General features: G+C 48.1%; 1 protein-coding gene across 1 annotated transcript in view; it reads left to right on the top strand.

Moving 5' to 3' along the window:
- Window positions 1-18,246, top strand: part of CASS4 (Cas scaffold protein family member 4) — a gene marked incomplete at both ends in the record, with an annotated part of 47,079 nt that overhangs the window by 13,362 nt on the left and 15,471 nt on the right. The window contains one exon of the mRNA XM_080716724.1: window positions 8,512-8,934. Within this exon, the coding sequence (XP_080572850.1) occupies window positions 8,512-8,934 (423 nt within the window). The remainder of the gene's footprint in view (window positions 1-8,511; window positions 8,935-18,246) is intronic.

Below are 18,246 nucleotides of genomic sequence, written 5' to 3'. Positions count from 1 at the left end.
GACTCATCCGATGCCTCCAGGACTTGCCTGAGCCAGCAGGCAGGCAAGCGGAGGGTCCTCATGCCCCACAGGTAGATGTCACCTCACCGAGCGGTCTGTGGCTGCCTTCTCTGTGTGCCTTTGATCTGCGGCCCTCCTCCCAAGCTGCCGGGGGCGGGGGAAATGCTCAGAATCCGGAGGCTCTTGATTCCCAGCATCTTCCAAGCTGTGAGGCTCAGGTCCATGGGCAGTGCACAGCGCGGTGGGTGGTGCGCTAAGCCCCCAGCAGCTCCGGGAGGTCCCCGGACATGTGACCTCTTCCTCTGCAGAGAGCAAACTCCGCTGTGGCCAAGGTGAAAACCGGCTCACAGCGGAAGCTCCCATTAGACAACCGGGAGCAGAAAGGGCTTGAGGGGTCCTGACCAGCGCTGCCGGAATTCACCGGCACAGGTATCGGTTGCTTCCAAAGGCACAGGTTCCTTTTGCAAAACTCAGTTTTTATATTGGAATAGCAAAACAATTACATGCAGCTCCAAAAAGTCACGCTGCAAATTAATGTTGGGCTGAAAGGGTTGTCCTTGAATTTGGAATCTCTAGCACCCTAAAACGCCTGCCGCCTCACCCTCGGGGAACCCTGTGACCTGCGTAGGTTATCTTGCTTTATCTCTTTCTCTCTTTCTATTTCTCTCTCTCTCTCTCTCTCTCTCTCTCTCTCTCTCTCTCTCTCTCTCTCTCTCTCTCTCTCAGTACCTGAAGTACCTGAAGTACCTGAGGCTTTCTGAGAACCTGCCATCCTCCTGTCTCAGCCTCCCAAGCACTGGGATTACAAGTGTGCGCCACCAGCCTGGCTTAATATTTTGATTTCAGTTCCTCTGGGTCGAGACCCAGGAGCGCTCTCCCTGGGTCGTGTGGTGGTTTTATTCCCGGTCTTCTGGGAAACTGCCAGACTGATCCATCTGGTCCATGAGATGTAACGGTGCCTGCTACGGGGTTATGCATCTCAGCTGAGATCATCGATGCCGGTTACTTATCACAGTGCGGGGCAAGTGTTGGAAGACGGGCACTCCCGTGAGTGGCCGGGTGTAACTAAACAGTAGACAGCTGGGACAGGAGGATCACACAGGTTCGAAGCCAGCCTCAGCTACTGAGTGAGGCTCTCAGTGACTTAGTGAGACCCTGTTTCCAAATAAAAATATAAAAAAGGTCTAGAAGTATAGCCCGGAGGTAGAAAGCCTCTGGGTTCCTCCCCCAGTACCACAAATAAATAAATAAATAAATAAATAAACAAACAAACAAACAAACAAACAAACAGTAGACAGCAACTGGAGCCAGGTTCCTGGACACCTGGGGTAGAACTGACACTCTCCTGCGGGCCAACAGATGGGTTCGTTTAGGGACTACTATGTGTCCATAAGATTAAAGAGGATTTCCCCCTTTTTGATAAATTACGAGAAAGTCATATTAGAAGAAGTTGAGCCGGGCGTGATGTCCCACGCTCATCATCCCATCCTCGGGGGCTGAGACAGGAGGAGCGCGAGTTTGAGGCCAGCCTCAGCAACTTAGGAGGCCCTCCGCAACTTCGCGAAACCCTGCTTCAAAATAAAAATAATAAAAATAGGGCTAGGGGATGAAGATCAGAGGTAAAACACCCCTGGTACGATCCCCAGTAAAACACACACACACACACACACACACACACACACAGAGTTTCTAAGGTTACGTGAGGTTTTCAAAGGGGATTCTTTCCAGATCATCTTTGCTGTGACCCCTTAAAATATTTTACACCTCTTTCTGGAAGTCACCTCACTGAAATTGTCCCAAAGGAAATATCCCACAGAAACCCAGCTTCCCCCCCGCCGCCCCCATCACCCTTCCTCCTCGGACTTTCTTCCCTTTCTGGAGACCGTGGGTAGAAAAATGAAGGTGGCGTGGGGATTTTTCTTAACGCTCTAAGGAAACTTTCTTCTCTCTTTCTCTCTCTCTTTTTAACATAATGTGCTTTTCTAAAAAAAAAGATGAAAAATTAATATTTCACAAACCACAGATAAGACCCCGCCCCCTGCTTTGATTTTTCCTTGCCAGTCTTGGGATTTACATACCAGGAGCGGCTTCCCAGCGCATTGGGGGTGGGGGACCGTCTGTAAAGATGATCAAAGCGCTTCCCCACGCTGCCACCGGCCCGGGCCCTGCGTCTGAGCTCAGCTACCTGTCAGGCCCCCGGGCTGTCTCACTGATCTCAGATTCAAAGCCCTTCATCCACAGAAATCGTGCACGAGCTTCAGCAACCAACTCGCGGCTCCCAAACATCAAAGGATTTGTAATGTGTACAGGGCATGCTTGCTTTTTTTTTTTTTAAGTGTGGTTTATATGAGACTGCATATTTGAAAATAAGTCAAGGGGCCTGTGAGAATAAAGGTGATGTGCTAAATAGGGACCTGCCGTAAAGAGGAATTTAATAGGGGAAGCCGGGCATGGTGTCCTGTCTCAGCCTCCCAGACGCTGGGATGGCGAGCGTGTGCCGCCGCGCCCAACTTCTAACCTTATCTTGCTGTGTTTCCCAGACTGGTCTTGAATTTATGGGCTAAAAGAATTCTCCAGCCTCTGTGTCTGGAGTAGCCAAGACGACGAGCATATACCACCATGCCCAGCCCTTGGTAACTTTTTAGTTTTACAAGCCTAAGAGTTGGGTAGAGTGAAGGAAGGATTGTGAAAGAGAAAACAGAGAAGAAGCAGAATCGGGCCGTGATGCTGTTTGAACGCTGTTTGGGGAAAGAGGAAAGGAAGCAGGACAGGGCAGAAAGAGCCACCGCCCATGGGGGACACTGGACCCCAACAACCTACTGGGGAGAAGGGCTGGCGCGGAGATCGCTGGAAATGCCCAGGCTCGACCTCGGCTTCCCAGGGAGCCGGGGAGGGGTCTCCGGATGGCCTGCTGGATGCAGGGGCTGGACCTAGCAGCAGGAGCTTCTCGGCTGCTATAGTTATCTTTTGTTTGTGGGCTAGGGGTTGAGCCTAAGGGCATTCTACCTCAGAACTACGCTCCCAGCCCTATTTTGTTTTGTTTTATTTTGCTTAACTTGCTGAGGCTGGATTCAAACCTATGATCCTTCTTTCTCAGCCTCCCAAGGACTGGGATTACAAGTGCGCACCACTACACCCAGCGAAAAGTGGTTAGTAGCAGCAATTGTATGTGTGTGTGCACATGTGTGAATGTGTGTGTGTATGTGTACGTGTGTGTGTTGCTGGGGATTGGACCCAGGGACATTCTACCTCTGAGCCACACCCTCCAGCCCTATGTTATTTTTTATTTAAAAACAGGGTCTCACTAACTTGCAGAGACTGGCCACGAACCTGCTATCCTCCTATCTCAGCCTCCAAGCACTGGGATTACAAGCGTGCACCACCACGCCTGGCTAGTAGCAATGTTATACATCTGCTCGAGCCTGCCGCAGTCACTGCCACACACAGGCCGTACTCCTGGCCGGCCACACTTGTGCATTTCCCTCCAGCCTGTGGTCATCTGTGTTTTCTGTTCCTGCCTATGAAGGTTCTTAAACCAGCCCCTTCTAGATTCACATTATTTAGACTCAAGAATCAGCAGACAGCCGGGTGTGGTGGCACATGCCTGTAATTCCAATACTTGAGAGGCTGAAACAGGAGGATTGCTCGCTCCTGCGTTGACTCCAGGGTGGCCCCAGCTGGCTCGCCCTTCACCAGCCCCTGGCTGTGAGTCCAGCCTCCACTGAATCCCAGGCGGGCACCGCCCACCACACTGCGCCCTGGCTTGGATTCGCCTCCAGGCTACACACCTGCCCCTGAGGTCCCCAGCACCCAACAGCAGAGAAATCGCAGCGGCTGCAGAAGTCCCTGCACGGCCCCCATTTCTATCTCTCCCGACAGCCTGCTGGCTTTTCGGTTCCTCCAGCTCCCGGCTCACACCCCCTCCGGCCTCTGCTGCCCACAGGCCGGTCCCCACCTTCATTTGGCCGCCACTCACCCCCAGAGGGAAGCCTGGAAGGGAAAGTTTCCCTACGCCCTCGCCCACCGCCTGCACTCAGCGCGGCTCACAACTTCCTGTATTTTTTTTCCATTGGTCTTCAGAGAAATGGCAAGCTGGTGGGCACTTCTTGGAAGACTGATGGGAATTTGTTCCCAATGCGAGAGGAGGAACTGTTTGGCTCACCCCAGTATCCCTAGCAGAGTGCTTGACAGATGGTTCGTGCTCCCTGGATACACTGCTGGGGAAGGAAAGAAGGAAGGAAGGAAGGAAGGAAGGACGGACAGACTGGCTTCCCGGGTTCCCCGGGTTGTGGCTGAGACCGCTCCTTGCCTTGCAGACTGAGAGTATATTGGATTTGGAATCGAACTGCCTGTGTGTCCACAGGAATCAGAAATATAGGCCTGTGGCCTCCTTTGCTTCTTAAGTATTTATTTAAACGTTTCCAAATGAGCACCCTATGGAAGGGGACCTTGTGAGCTGGCTTCGGCCACCATCCTGATGGTTATCCGGCCTCTTAGCGTGGCCGCCAATGGCTTCCACCTGTTACTCCTGGGTAGCTGGGTCCACAGTGAGGCTTAGCTGCTGCTGCCGCAGCCGCTGCCCTGCTCAGCTCACCCACAGCCCGGCCAGGCTGTCCTGGCCGGCTCCCGCTGGCTCCTGCTTCTCTTCTCCGGAGCCTGCCTGGCCAGGGTGCTTGAAAGAGGAATAGCCAGTCCTGGCAGAGGTCTGCTGGAAGGGTGTTCTGAGCAGAAGGAACAGAGAGGGAAGATTCTAGAAAAGTCAGAAAACTGTCGCTGGAGGGAAGTGGACAGGGGAGGAGCAGCGGGCCAGGGGGACGGCGCAGGGCCTCCAGCCGCTCTGAGAAGTTTAGACCTTATTAAGCGCGCTTCTAAGCAATGAGGGATTTGGTTTTGTGTGTTTTTGTTTTTTTGTACTAGGGATTAAACCCAAGGTCATTCTGCCTCTAAGCTACACCCCTAATCCTATTTATTTATTTACTTATTTATTTATTTTGCGGTATTGAGGATTGAACCCAAGGGCATTCTACCTTTGAACTACACACCCAACCCTATTTTTTATTCTTTATTTTGAAACAGGGTCTCACTGAGTTGCAAAGGGCCTCACTATGTAGCTGAGGCTGTCCGCGAACCACGATCCTCCTGTCTCAGCCTCCCAAATGCTGGAATTACAAGCCTGCACCACCATGTCCGGCTTCTATTTTATTTTATTTATTATTATTATTATTATTATTATTACTATTACTATTATTATTATGGTACTGAGGTTCTTGGAAACCCTTCTATCTCCGGGCTACACTCCCAGACCTATTTTTATATTTTTATTTGGAAACAGTCTCTTAAGCCAGCGAGGCTGGCTTCAAACCTGTGCAATCCTCCTGTCTCCACCTCCCAAGCACGGGGATTACAAGCGTGCGCCACCACGCCCGGTTTATTTTTTATTTTAAACAAAGTGTTGCTAAGTTACTGAAGGCCACATAAGTAGCCGAGGCTGGCCTTGAACCTGTGCGATCCTCCTGTCTCCGCCTCCCAAGCACAGAGATTACAAGCGTGTGCCACCACACCTGGCCAAAGAGGGATTTTTAAATGAGACCAGCACAATCGATGTATGTATGTGAAATAGCACTCTGGCTAGGGTCCTGAGAGTGGATCGGAAGGGAAAGGGACAAGGATCAGGATCGAGGTGACCAGACCGCTTAGTGTCCACGTGGCCTCAGACAAATCACTCCAACTCTCTGGCCTCAGTTTCCTTTTCTGGAAATGGAGATAAAAGGCCCACCTCTGAGGCCTTAAAGAATTCGTAGCGTGGTGACTTCAGGGCCTTCACCTAACAGCTGCCTTTTGAGGCACCTCCCCCTCCAGAATTCCCGCGTTCCATTCTTCTTTTGTGACAAATGTTAATGATCTTTGCTATTAAGGTTTGGAGACGCTACTAATTGGATGCTTGAAATGTCTGGAGACAGCCGGACATGGTGGCGCACGCTTGTAATCCCAGTACTCGGGAGGCTGAGACAGGAGGATGGCGGGTTCACGGCCAGCCTCAGCTACTTAGTGAGGCCCTCTGCTACCTAGTGAGACCTTGTTTCAAAAATAAAAAATAGGGGTAGATTGTTCCTGGGTTCAAACCCCAATACCACCAAAAAGAGAGAGAGAGAGAGAGAGAGAGAGAGAGAGAGAGAGAGAGAGAGAGAGAGAGAGAAAGGGACTTGGATTCTGGCAACATGTTTAGAATTTCCCTTACCTGGGAACTCACATTCTTTAAAGATGTGCCCCAAAGACAGCAGGTTGTCTGTATGAAGGGTACAGTATCTCAGGATTAAGACTGTTGCTGTAAGCCTGGCATGGTGGCACATACCTGTAATCCAGTACTTGGGAGGCTGAGACAAGAGGATTGCAGGTTTGAAGGAATTTAGTGAAACTCGATAACCTAGCAAGATGCTGTTTCTTAAGCCGGGCGTGGTGGCACACGCTTGTAATCCCAGCGCTTGGGAGGTTGAGACAGGAGGATCGCACAGGTTCAAAGCCAGCCTCAGCTACTTAGTGAGGCTCTCAGCAACTTAGTGAGACCCTGTTTCCAAATAAAATATAAAATAGATCTGGGAGTATAGCCTGGAGGTAGAAAAGCCCCTGGGTTCCACTCCCAGTACCACAGAAATAATTCCAAAATAAAGAATAAAAATAGGGCAGGGGGTATAGCTCGGAGATCAAATTCCCCTGGGTTCCATCCCCAGACCCACACACACACACAAAAAAAAAATGCTATTTCTAGATAAAAATTCAGTGCTGGAGTGGAGCTTAGGGATACAATGCTCCTGGGTTTAATCCCCAATACCAGAAAAGACTGTTGCTGGCCATCTAGACAGCTGAGGATGCCCGAGGCAGTGGCTGGTGATAAACTCCTACGGGTTTCTTGGGAAACTCTTTGCCTACCACAAAGGCCAGATGTACTGTGACCCCTGCCAGCTGCTCTGCCCCATCTCGCCCTGGCTCCTAGACAGACGCGCGTGCCGCACAGGGGAGGGATGTCTTCAGAATGCTTCCAGTGGATTTCACGGGAATCGCTGGGGATCATGTTTTGATTTTTCCCTTTGTTTCCCAAGACAGACATTTAAGTCAAAAAGGCAAAATCGTAACTCTCGAGCAAATACAAAATTAACTTAGGTTAGAGACGGTTAACCAGTTGTTTGGTTGCTGAGGGCACCATTAAGATATTAAGACCAGGTTAAAGATTCTGGAGTAGCTAAGCATTCATAAGACAATTTGGGTTTTGCTTTGTTTTTTTTTTTGTTTTTGTTTTTGTTTTTGTTTTTTTTTTTTTGGAGTCCTAGGGATTGAACTCAGGAGCATTAGGGATTGAACCCCTGAGCTATACCTTCAGACCATTTTTTCTTCTTTTTGTAGGTCTGGGGATGGAACCCAGTGGAATTCTACCTTTAAGCTACACCCCCAGCCCTATTTTTTAATTCTTTATTTTGAAACAGGGCCTCACTGATTGCAAAGGGCCTCACTAAGAAGCTTACATTGTCCGTGAACCATGATCCCACTGTCTTAACCCCCCGAATGCTGGGATGACAGGCCTGCGCCACCATATCTGGCCCTTTTGATTTTTTTTAATTTGGAAACAAAGTCTCACTAAGATGCTGGGCTGTCCTCTCACCTACGATCCTCATATCTCAGCCTCTCAAATACTGGGATTACAGTCATGCGTCACCACACCTGGCATTCATAGACAAATTAGTCAAGGAGTATTAGGATATGATTATAGAAGTGTTTATAAAGTGAAGTTTCTCTATGATATACAGTGTATTCTTTCAGGTTATCTTTACCTAGTAAACAAAAGCTATTGCCAAGCAGGGCGTAGTGGTGCGCACTTGTAATCCCAGCATTCGGGAGGCTGAGACAGGAGGATCACAGTTCACAGACAGCCTCAGCTACTTAGTGAGGTCCTTTACAACTCAGTGAGAGCCTGTTTCAAAATAGAGAATTAAAAAATAGGGCTGGGGGTGTAGGTCAGTGGTAGAATGCCCCTGAGTTTCATCCCCAGTACTGCAAAAAAAAAAAAAAGGTACTTGCCTCTAACCAGGTACAGTGGTGCACACCTATGATACCAATACTTAGGAGGCTGAGACAAGAGGATTACAGGTTTGAGGCCAGCTTTAGCAACTTAGTGAGACTCTTAACAATTTAGCAAGATCCTGTTTCAAAAAAGAAAAGGCTAGAGGAGCCAGGTGTGGTGGCACATGCCTGTAATCCCAGGATTTGAGAAGCTGAGACAGGAAGATCACTGGTTTGAAACTGGCGTCAGCAATTTAGCAAGACTCTCGGCAACCTAGCAAGATCCTGTTTTGAAACAACAAAAAAAATTTTTTAATAAAAAAAAAGTCTGGGGGTATAGCTGAGAGGCAGACATCCCCTGGGTTCGGTCCCCAGTACAGGTTCAGGGTGGTGTCGCTCTACCTGCACCATTGGTAGTGATAATAATGACGGTTTCTCTTCTCCTGTGTCACACCCCAGGCACTGTTAGCCAGAGCACTTTATGACAACCACCCTGACTGCTCGGACGAGCTGGCTTTCTCCAGAGGAGACATCCTGACCATCCTGCAGCAAAATGTGCCGGAGAGCGAGGGCTGGTGGAAGTGTCTACTCTACGGCAGGCCGGGCCTGGCCCCTGCCAACCGCCTCCAGGTCCTCACAGAGGCCCCCGCAGACAGGCCCTGCCCCCCACTCCTGAGAGGCCTGGAAGAAGCTCCCCCCGGCCCAGAAAAGACCTACCAGGTGCCAACCGCGCTAAAGCACCCACCCCCGGGCCCCGTGTACGAGCCGATGAAGAGCTGGGTGGAGGGGACCCGGAAGGCCACTGACCAGGTCTACGTCTTCCCCGACCCGCCGTCCAGCGCCAGAATCATCTGCGAAAAGACTCTCAGCCTTCCCAAGCAGGTGAGCATGCTTCCGGCCCAGAGGGATGGGCCGAGGGTGCAAACGTGGACTGGTCATGACTGGCGAGTCACTGGCTCCGCCCAGGGTCCTCCTCCCTCTTGTCATTTAGAAGCTTGGCACCCCTCTGATGGCCCGGCTGTCCAGGATGGGCCGCGCTGCGCCGTAATTGGAGGCTTGGTGGAGCTGTGCATGGGAGCACTGTGTATGATCACAGTGGCCTCTCTTCTAGAAAAGTAAGGGTGTAAATAGCGGCCTCCATCTTAGAAAAGCAAGGACCTTTATTTTATTCCTTCCTGTGTCCCGGCACCTAGCACTAAGCCTTGCACACGGTGAGGCCTCAGTATTTAATGAGCAAGCTGGTTGGGACTGTGCCCGCCTCTAATCTCAGCGCTTGGGAGGCAGGAGGATCACAGATTAAAGGCCAGCCTCAGCAACATAGCAAAACCATGTTTCAAAATAAAGAATCGAATAAACTAGGGGCCAGGCGTGGTGGCGCACACATGTAATCCGAGTACTTGGGAGGCTGAGACAGGATCGCAGGTTCGCGGACAGCCTCAGCTACTTAGTGAGGCCCTCTGCAACTTAGTGAGAGCCTGTTTCAAAATAAAGAATAAAAAATCGGCCTGGGGGTGTTACTCGGTGGTAGAATGTCCCTGGGTTCCATCCCCAGTACTGAGAAAAAAAAAAAAGAAAAGACTAGAGGTATAGCTCAGAGACGGCTGTATCTATATTCAATCTCCAGTTACACGCGCACACACACACACACACACACACACACACACAATTTGGTGAGCAAACAGATTAAAGAATTGATTTCTGCATTCTATTGGGCATGTACAACATTGTAATTTTGATAGCACCCGTTTTTAAAAACAGAGGAATAAGCAAGGCATGGTAGCACAGGCCTGTAATCCCAGTAATTGGGATGGTGAGACAGGAGGATCACAGGTTTGAGGCCAGCTTCAGCAATTTAGCAAGACCCAGCTTCAAAACAAAACATAAAAGGAGCTGAGGTTGTAGCTTAGAGGTAGAATACTCCTGGGTTCAAAGGCCATAGCCATTGGCCACCAACACACACACACACACACACACACACACACACACACACACACAGGAAAAGTTTGGTGTGGTGGCACACACCTGTTATCCAAGTCTTGGGAAGCTGACAGGAGGATTTCAGGTTCGAGGCCAGCCTCGGCAACTTAGTGAATGAGACTCTGTTTTAAATTTAAGAACCAAAGCCGGGCGTGGTGGCGCACGCTTGTTATCCTCCCGCTCGGGAGGCTGAGACAGGAGGATCGCACAGGTTCGAAGCCAGCCTCAGCTACTTAGTGAGGCTCTCAGCAACTTAATGAGACCCTGTTTCCAAATAAAATATAAAATAGGTCTGGGCGTATAGCCCGGAGGTTTCACCCCCAGTACCACACAAAAAAAATTTAAGAACTAAAATAGGGATGGAGAGGTAACTCAGAGGTAGACCATCCTTAGGTTCATCCTCAGCAACACAAAACAACAACAACAACAATAAAAACAGAGGGAAAGGAACACACAGTAAATAGAAAATGACAATTTTTTTTTTTCGGTACTGGGGATGGAACCCAGGGGCATTTTGCCTCCACGCTCCACCCTCAACCCTATTTTTTATTGTTTATTTTGAGACAAAAATAAAGTTGTGGAGTGCCTCACTAAGTAGCTGATGCTGGCCTCAAACCCGCAATCCTCCTGGAACAGCCTCAGGAGTGCGCCACCATGCCCGGCTGATAAAAATTTTTTTAAATAAGCAAAGGACAGCCACGCTGGCTTAAGAGACCCTGTTTCCAAAAATAAAAAAGTATAAAATAGGTCTGGGAGTGTAGCCCGGAGGTAGAAGCACTTCCAGGAACCCCAGTACCACCAAAATAAATAAATAAATAAATAAATAAATAAAGGAATTAAAAAAGAAAAAAGAAACATCATATATTATATCTTCTCCCCAGCCCAATGGCCTTGGCCAGGTGTTGGGAAGGCAGGGCAGGTTTGCTAATCCTTGTGAACATTTTCCTACCATCGGATGCTTGGCTTTCAGCTCCAAAGACACTTTCCGCCGGCCACATCTCTGCCAGGCTTCCGGTGAGGTCTGGGCCAGAGAAAGGCTGCGCCCTGTGCCTGTGCGGTGCGAGCCGCGGCCACGCGCTTCCAGCGGAGCCTGCTCAAGAGCTGGCGGTGGACTTCAGAGCCCCCGACTCCCTGCTCTGCAGGGCCCAGAGCCGGGCAGTTGTCACGCGAACAGCTGCCACACACAGGCACTGGCTCCCAACACCCGACAGCTGGTTGAGCCCTTAGCAGCAGTCCATGAACCCTACCTCGATTTCCTAGAACAGCTGGCCCGGTCCTGAGTGGCGTCTCAGCTGTTATCAGAACAGCGGGCACAGGGCAGGGCCTGGAGGGTCCCTCTTCTAAGAGCAGGTGACACTAGGTGAATCTACTGGGAGTTCTGTCCATAGCCACTGAAGAAAAAACCTCGGTGAGCTGGCGTGGTGGTGCACGCCTGTAATCCCAGTACTTGGGAGGCTGAGAGAGGAGGATCACAGGCTTGAGGCCAGCCTCAGCCATGAAGTGAGATCTTCAGCAATTTAGTGAGACACTGTTTCAAAATAAAAAATGAAATAAAGCCGGGCGTTGGTGGCGCACGCTTCTAATCCCCACACTTGGGAGGCAGAGACGGGAGGATCGTGCAGGTTTGAAGCCAGCCTTGCTGGCTTAAGAGACCCTGTTTCCAAATAAAAGTTTAAAAACTGAGTGTCTGGGAGTGTAGCCCGGAGGTAGAAGGGTTTCCAGGAACCCCAGTACCACCAACAAATAAAATAAGGTAAATAAATAAATAATGAAATAGAACTGCGGGGTGGGGGGGTCTAGCTTGGAGATAGAATGCCCCTGGATTCACTCTTCAGTACCAACAAAAATATTAAAAATGAAAGGAAAGAAGGAAGGGAAAAAAAGAGAGAGAGAGGGAAGTTCCCCAGGCATTTAACTGTGGCTACCTTGAGAACCTGCTCAGAGGCAGAGAGGCCCTGAATTCCCCTGGGCCGCCTGTGGCTTCTCTGGCCCTGCAGGGACTTGAATAGTTGGCATGTTTTATGCCAGCTTCATGCTGAGGCTGGCCTCTAACCTGCAATCCTCCTGTCTCAAATACTAGGATTATAGATTACTGTCTGCCCTAGCTACAAATTTGCTCTGTGCGTGTGTATGTGTGTGCGTGCACTTTCTCTGTTGCTTAGTTCCAGTTACACTTTGTGGAAATTCTAAATAACTTCACATCCTTTTCGGCTCTGGAAAGGAAGGACCTAGGATAATAGTAATCAGCTGAGAATTTTCTGGTCCACGGAAGTCTGACACCTCTTCCCTGTTCCGGTAATCTAACCTTTAACCCTGAGCCGGAGACTTCCTGGGGGATACATTCCAAGCAGAAGCAACCGCTGTAGAGGCAGGCAAGTCGGGGCCACTGTCCTTGCATCGCTTTGGAATGGCGAGGTCACAGGCTGGGGCCCCGGGAGTCACCCACAGACCCCTGTATACTTACGTCGACCATCAGAGATTCCGTGTGTCCCCGGATTAAAAACCAAGATGGTGGAAACTTGCCTTCTTTGTCAAGTTGTTTTGAAAGAGCATCTACATGGCAGAACTCAACATCTCTATCGCTAGAAGGGACCTCGGCAGACCTTTGGGTTAGAAGACTCTCCGTGTGACAGATGAGGAAGCTGATCCCAGAGAGGTGAAGCTGCCCACCCAGGCTCACGCACTTGGAGTGCTGAGCCAGGCTAACGCGTCCCACTGTGTCCTCTGTCTAAAGCGGAGGCCTCATTCCTTCCCGCCCTTGGCACCCTTCACCCTGGCTCAAGCTGGAGCTACTCTTTCCGTTTTACTCTGTGTTAAGATCTCGTCCTCAGCCGGGCGCGGTGGCCACGCTTGTCATCCCAGCATTCGGGAGGCTGAGACCGGAGGATCGCCGTTCTCGGACAGCCTCAGCTACTTAGTGAGGGCCTCCGCAACTCAATAGACCCTGCTTCAAAATAAAGAATAAAAAAAAATAGGCTGGGGGTGTAGCTCGGAGGTAGAATGTCACTGGGTTTCATCCCTAGTACTGCAAAAACACAAAACAAAACAAAACAAAAAAATTCCACCCTCGGATTCTAAGAACGTAGCTCTTTCACTAGAATCAATGAGGAAACAGAACAAAGCCAGCACCCAGCAGCCCTGTTCCTTCTTGCAGCCACTTTGCTGCCCCGTAACCTCTGTCCTGAGCTGTGTTTTACTTTTTGTTTCAACTTCCTTAATATCATATGTAGTCCTGATTTAAAAATTTTTTTCTGAAGATGGCGACCGAGAAAAGCGGGGCTTAAGAGCCCCGCTAACAACAAATATCCATTACCACAAAATCAGCGCCTTTCAAAGCCAGAAAACAACATCACCAGAGAAACAAAAAAAAAATCACCAGGCTCCAGAGAGAAAGCGGACTGAGAACAGAGCCACAGAGGATATCTTCACGCCCGAGGACGCGGCAGATGCGGCAGCAGTGCCATACTGCCGGCGAATTCACGGGACGGCCACAGCAAGCCGAGGGGAGCCGCTGCGGAACAGCCAGGCGGGATTTCTCGGGCAGAGGACATCTAAAGCTCCCAGTATCTGAGCTCAGCACACGCTGCAGGGATTCAGAGTGGAAATCAAAACCAAGAAAAAAAAAAAAACAAAAAAAACGCCAGCCCAACAGCCGAGGGCGTAGCAGCGGCGCCATATTGCCACCGGCGGCAGCAGCACGGAACTCACTACAGCTACATCTGCGTACTCAAGAACAGTGAGTCAAATTGCGGGCCACAGCGGAGAAATTCCAGTACTGTACTCACTGGGACTTGACCCAGTGGGAGAGGGGCGGTGGCAGTGATATCACACCATAGGAGAACGTGCAACCTGGCACCCCCCACGGTCTAAAGCAGCCTCTATCGACTCTCTGGGTCGGAGACTCTGTGATAAAACCCAGTAAAGGAGTAGTGGGGTCTGAGATACTACTGACTCGAGATCCAGAACACCTTAAGGGAAGTCATAGTGACCCAAGGAAAGAACCCAGAGAAGGCACAAACTTCCGAAATCATGGGAAAGAGGAATAATACTGGAGCAATGAATGCTCACAACCCCACAACATCAGAACCTGATAAAACAGAAAATCAGAGATTTCTAGAAGATCAAATCAGGAAAATAACTGTAGAAATAATAGAGGTGCTTCGAAAAGAACTCAGAGAGAGCCAAAAAGAGATAAAGGATGCAATTAATGAAGTAAAGGCCTCAATTCAAAGCACAAACAACCGATTAGACCACATGGAGAATAGAATCTCGCTCTTAGAAGATGATCATTCCAAAAATGAACGCATAGTTTCTAATCTAGGAAAAAATATCCGACAGCAGGAATCTGACATTGAAGAAATATGGGCCCATTTTAAGACAATTAACCTAAGAATAATTGGAATAGAGGAGGGAAAAGAAAGTGAAACTAAAGGGATCAACAATCTCTTCAAGGAAGTAATAGCAGAAAATTTTCCAGACATAGAGCAAGAGGTCGATACGCAGGTCCAGGAAACGTATAGAACTCCCTTTAGACAGGATCGGAGAAGAGGATCCCCACGCCACATAAGTGTCAAAATGACCAATGTGGAAGCCAAGCAGAGAATCTTAAAGGCAACAAAAGCAAAGGGCCAAGTGACATTCAGAGGCAAACCAATTAGAATCACTCCAGACTTCCCAAACCAAGTTATGAGAGCCAGAAGGGCTTGGAGTAACATATTCCCAATTTTGAAAGAAAACAACTTCCAGCCAAAAATTTCCTACCCAGCAAAACTCTCTATCAAATTAGATGGAGAAATAAGAAGCTTCCATGACAAACAGAAACTGAAGAAATTTATGTCTTCAAAACCAGCACTAGAGAAAATACTCAAAGAGATTAACTACAAAGAAGAAATAGGTAACACACACCAGAACTAGAGAAACAAGATTTTCCATCCAACAGACAACTAAGATTGGTTATCTGTGGAGATTCATTATTTATGTTAGTCTGTTACCTATCTCTAAAGGGTATTGTTTGCCTTTATTGTTGTTAATTTTTAGGATTTCTAGTTGGAATATTAATATACCTTCAGATATAGCATTTGGAAATATTTTATCCCATTCTATTAGTAACTCTTAACTCTGGTTACATTGTCTTTGGATATACAATATGTTTTTTATTTTTTAGGGAGTTTGTATACTCTTCTGTTGCCTGTGCCATTGAAATAATAACCAAGAAATCACTGCCAATTTCAATGTTGTGAGGTTTTATGACCCATATTTTCTCCTAAAAGTTTATAGTCTTAAGATTTATATTTAGGTCTTTTATCTATTTTGAGTTAATACTTGTATATGGGATTAGGTAAGGGTCCAATTTTATTCTTTTCCATGTAATTATTATGTTTCAACAATATTTAGTTAAAAGATTATTATTTCCACCACCAAATGTTCGTGGAAACCTTGTCAAAAATAACTTGACAATATAGGGAAGAATTTAGCTCTAGGCTTTTATTTAACTCCAATGGTTTATATATCTGCCTTTAGAATAGTACTACACTGTTTCAATTATTGTAGCTTTATATGGTTTGAAATCAGAAAATATATATCTTCTAGCTTTGTTCTTTTTCAAGATCGTTTTGGGTACCTAGAGTCCATATTCCATATTAAGATAGATTTTTTTTCTCTGAAAAATAAATATATAAATATATGATAGTTTCACCTAAAAAATAGAAAAAAATAGATTCTCTGGTAAGAAAGAAAGTAAAAAGAAATATTGAAATGTTATCTTTAAGTCATCAAAAGCTTGGTATCAGACAAATGAAACTGTTATGAGAGATTATCATTTTTAATTTTGGATAAATTGCTATAATACTAGATGTCAACCACTAAGCCAAGCATAGGAGGGGGGGATAGGGAGAGAACGGGGTGGGGATCGGGTGGGGGCTGACTGGGCAATGTGTGCATGTATGTCTACAAAAGTATGTATCCCACTATGATGTATGAATACAGTGCACCAATTAAAAATAAATATGAAAAAAATAAAAAATAAATAAAAAATAAAAAAATAAAAAAAATAAAAATAAAAAATAAAAATAAAAAATAAAAATTTTTTTCTTTTGTGGTATTGGGGGTTGAACCCAGGGGCATTCTACCTCTGAGCTACACCCCCAGCCCTGTTTTTTATTCTTTATTTTGAAACAGGGTCTCACTGAGTTGCAAAAGGCCTCACTTAGCAGCTGAGGCTGCCCGTGAACCTGCGATCCTCCTGTTTCAGCCTCCCAAGTACTGGGATTACAAGTGTGCGCCACACCCGGCTTATGCCTGACTTTAAAAAAATAGGAGAGAGAGAGAGAGAGAGAGAGAGAGAGAGAGAGAGAGAGAGAGAAGCCAGGTGTGAAGATGTATGCTTGTAATCCCAGTATTTGGAAGGATGAGACAGGAGGATTGCAGATTCGGTGAGTAATGACATCCATCAACTTAGCGAGACCCTGTTTCAAAATAAAAATAAAATAGGACTAGGGATGTAGCTTGGAGGTAGAATGCCCCTGGGTTCCATCTCCAGTAATACACACACACACACACACACACACACACACACACACACACACACACCGGAGGGAGAGGGGAGAGAGGGAGAGAGGGAGAGAGAGAGAGAGATCATTTTTTACTCTGGTTTCAATCCCAAGAGGAGATGCTTTGGTATTTTGAGTGTAAAGGGCCCACGTTCCTGGTGAAATCGCTCCTGTACCCACTAGTTCCTGAACCACGGTTCCTTCTGCCTCCCTGAGCCTGCGGGAAGGTTTCCCGGGCATGCTCCTTCCTCGCTTGCAAACTGGAACCCACATTTTCTAAGAAATGAGGGACATTTTTGAAGTGTCTTCCTTCCCTCTGTGATGTCACCACCAGGAAAGTCCCTCCACTCTCTGTGGCGTTCTCGTGTCTGTGACCCACGAAGCTGGCCACACAAGTGAAGTGGGCCTGAGGTTCTGGGGGAGTAGCAGGCGGGGGAGCCGCAGGGGCAAAGGGTCAGCGGTAGGAGACAGAGGGCGCATTGAGCAGCGGGCCCGGGAGGGCGGAGACAGGAGGTGACGGCCAATGGCCAGAATAGTCCTGCACGGCTCCTAGGCTTGGACAGTGTGCGTGGCCTCTCAGGCCCAGCAAGGAGCTTGAATTCAATTTAAAATGCAATAGCACCGGGCATGGGAATATGAGCCCATAATCCCAGTACTTAGGTCAAGATAAGAGGATTGCAGGTTTGAGGCCAGCCTCGGCTACGTAGTGAGGCCCTCCGCAACTTAGTAAACCCTATTTCCAAATAAAGAATTAAAAAATAGGGCTGGGGGTGTAGCTCGGAGGTAGAATGCCCCTGGGGTCCATGTCCAGAACCTCAGTGGATCAATCAATCAATTAGATCATTGATGAGTTTGTCCTGACCCTGTCAACTGAGGCCACCAGGGACAGAGCCAGGTTTATTAACTGTGACTAGTGAGATTACAGATGAGAGGGCTCTGCTCAGTTGAGTTCTCACACGCAGAAGGAACGGTACCCCACTTACGGGATGGTTCCAGGTGTAATGGAGTCAGAGTTATATCATGGCAGGTTCCAAGGGCTCAGCAAGGTCTTGCCTTGGAAGTCATAGATTAGCCATAGAATTCTGGATACAGCATCACACACCTGTCATCCCAGTACTTGGGAGGCTGAGACAGGAGGACCACAGGATGAAGGCCAGCCTGACAACTTAACCAAGACACTGTCTCAAAATAAAAATATAAAATAGGCTGAGAGTATAGCTCAGAGGTAGACCGCCCCCGAGTTTGATCTCAAGTACCAAAAATACAACAGGACTTGGGGGTACAGCTTAGAAATTCAATCCCCAGTGCCACAAAATTTTAAAAAACAAAAGAGTGCTGGGGCTGGATGCCCCTTTGCTGAAGCTCTGCACTGGGCCCTCTCCTTCCCATGTACATGACTCAGGACCTCCAGGCAGGAGTGGGATGTTTCCTTCTTGGTGATGAGACTTGAGGGACAGGGCTTCCAAGAGCCAGGATTTCAGAGAACCTCCCTGTTGAAGAGTAAGAGAGCAGTCACAGACTCAGAGAAGGAAGGGGCTATTGGTGCTTGATAGCTTCAGAGCATCCTTGAGAGAGATGTGTGTCTGTCCTCTCTGCACCTGCCATTCCAGCCTGAAGAACGACCTACAATGGCCAGTCGGGTGTTACACCCCAAGCTAATTGTTACAAG

Source organism: Muscardinus avellanarius, assembly GCF_963383645.1.
Source record: "Muscardinus avellanarius genome assembly, chromosome: 19".
NCBI classification, from domain to species: domain Eukaryota; kingdom Metazoa; phylum Chordata; class Mammalia; order Rodentia; family Gliridae; genus Muscardinus; species Muscardinus avellanarius.
Note: the sequence above shows the minus strand (reverse complement) of the source record. Positions and strands in the feature narration are given on the sequence as shown.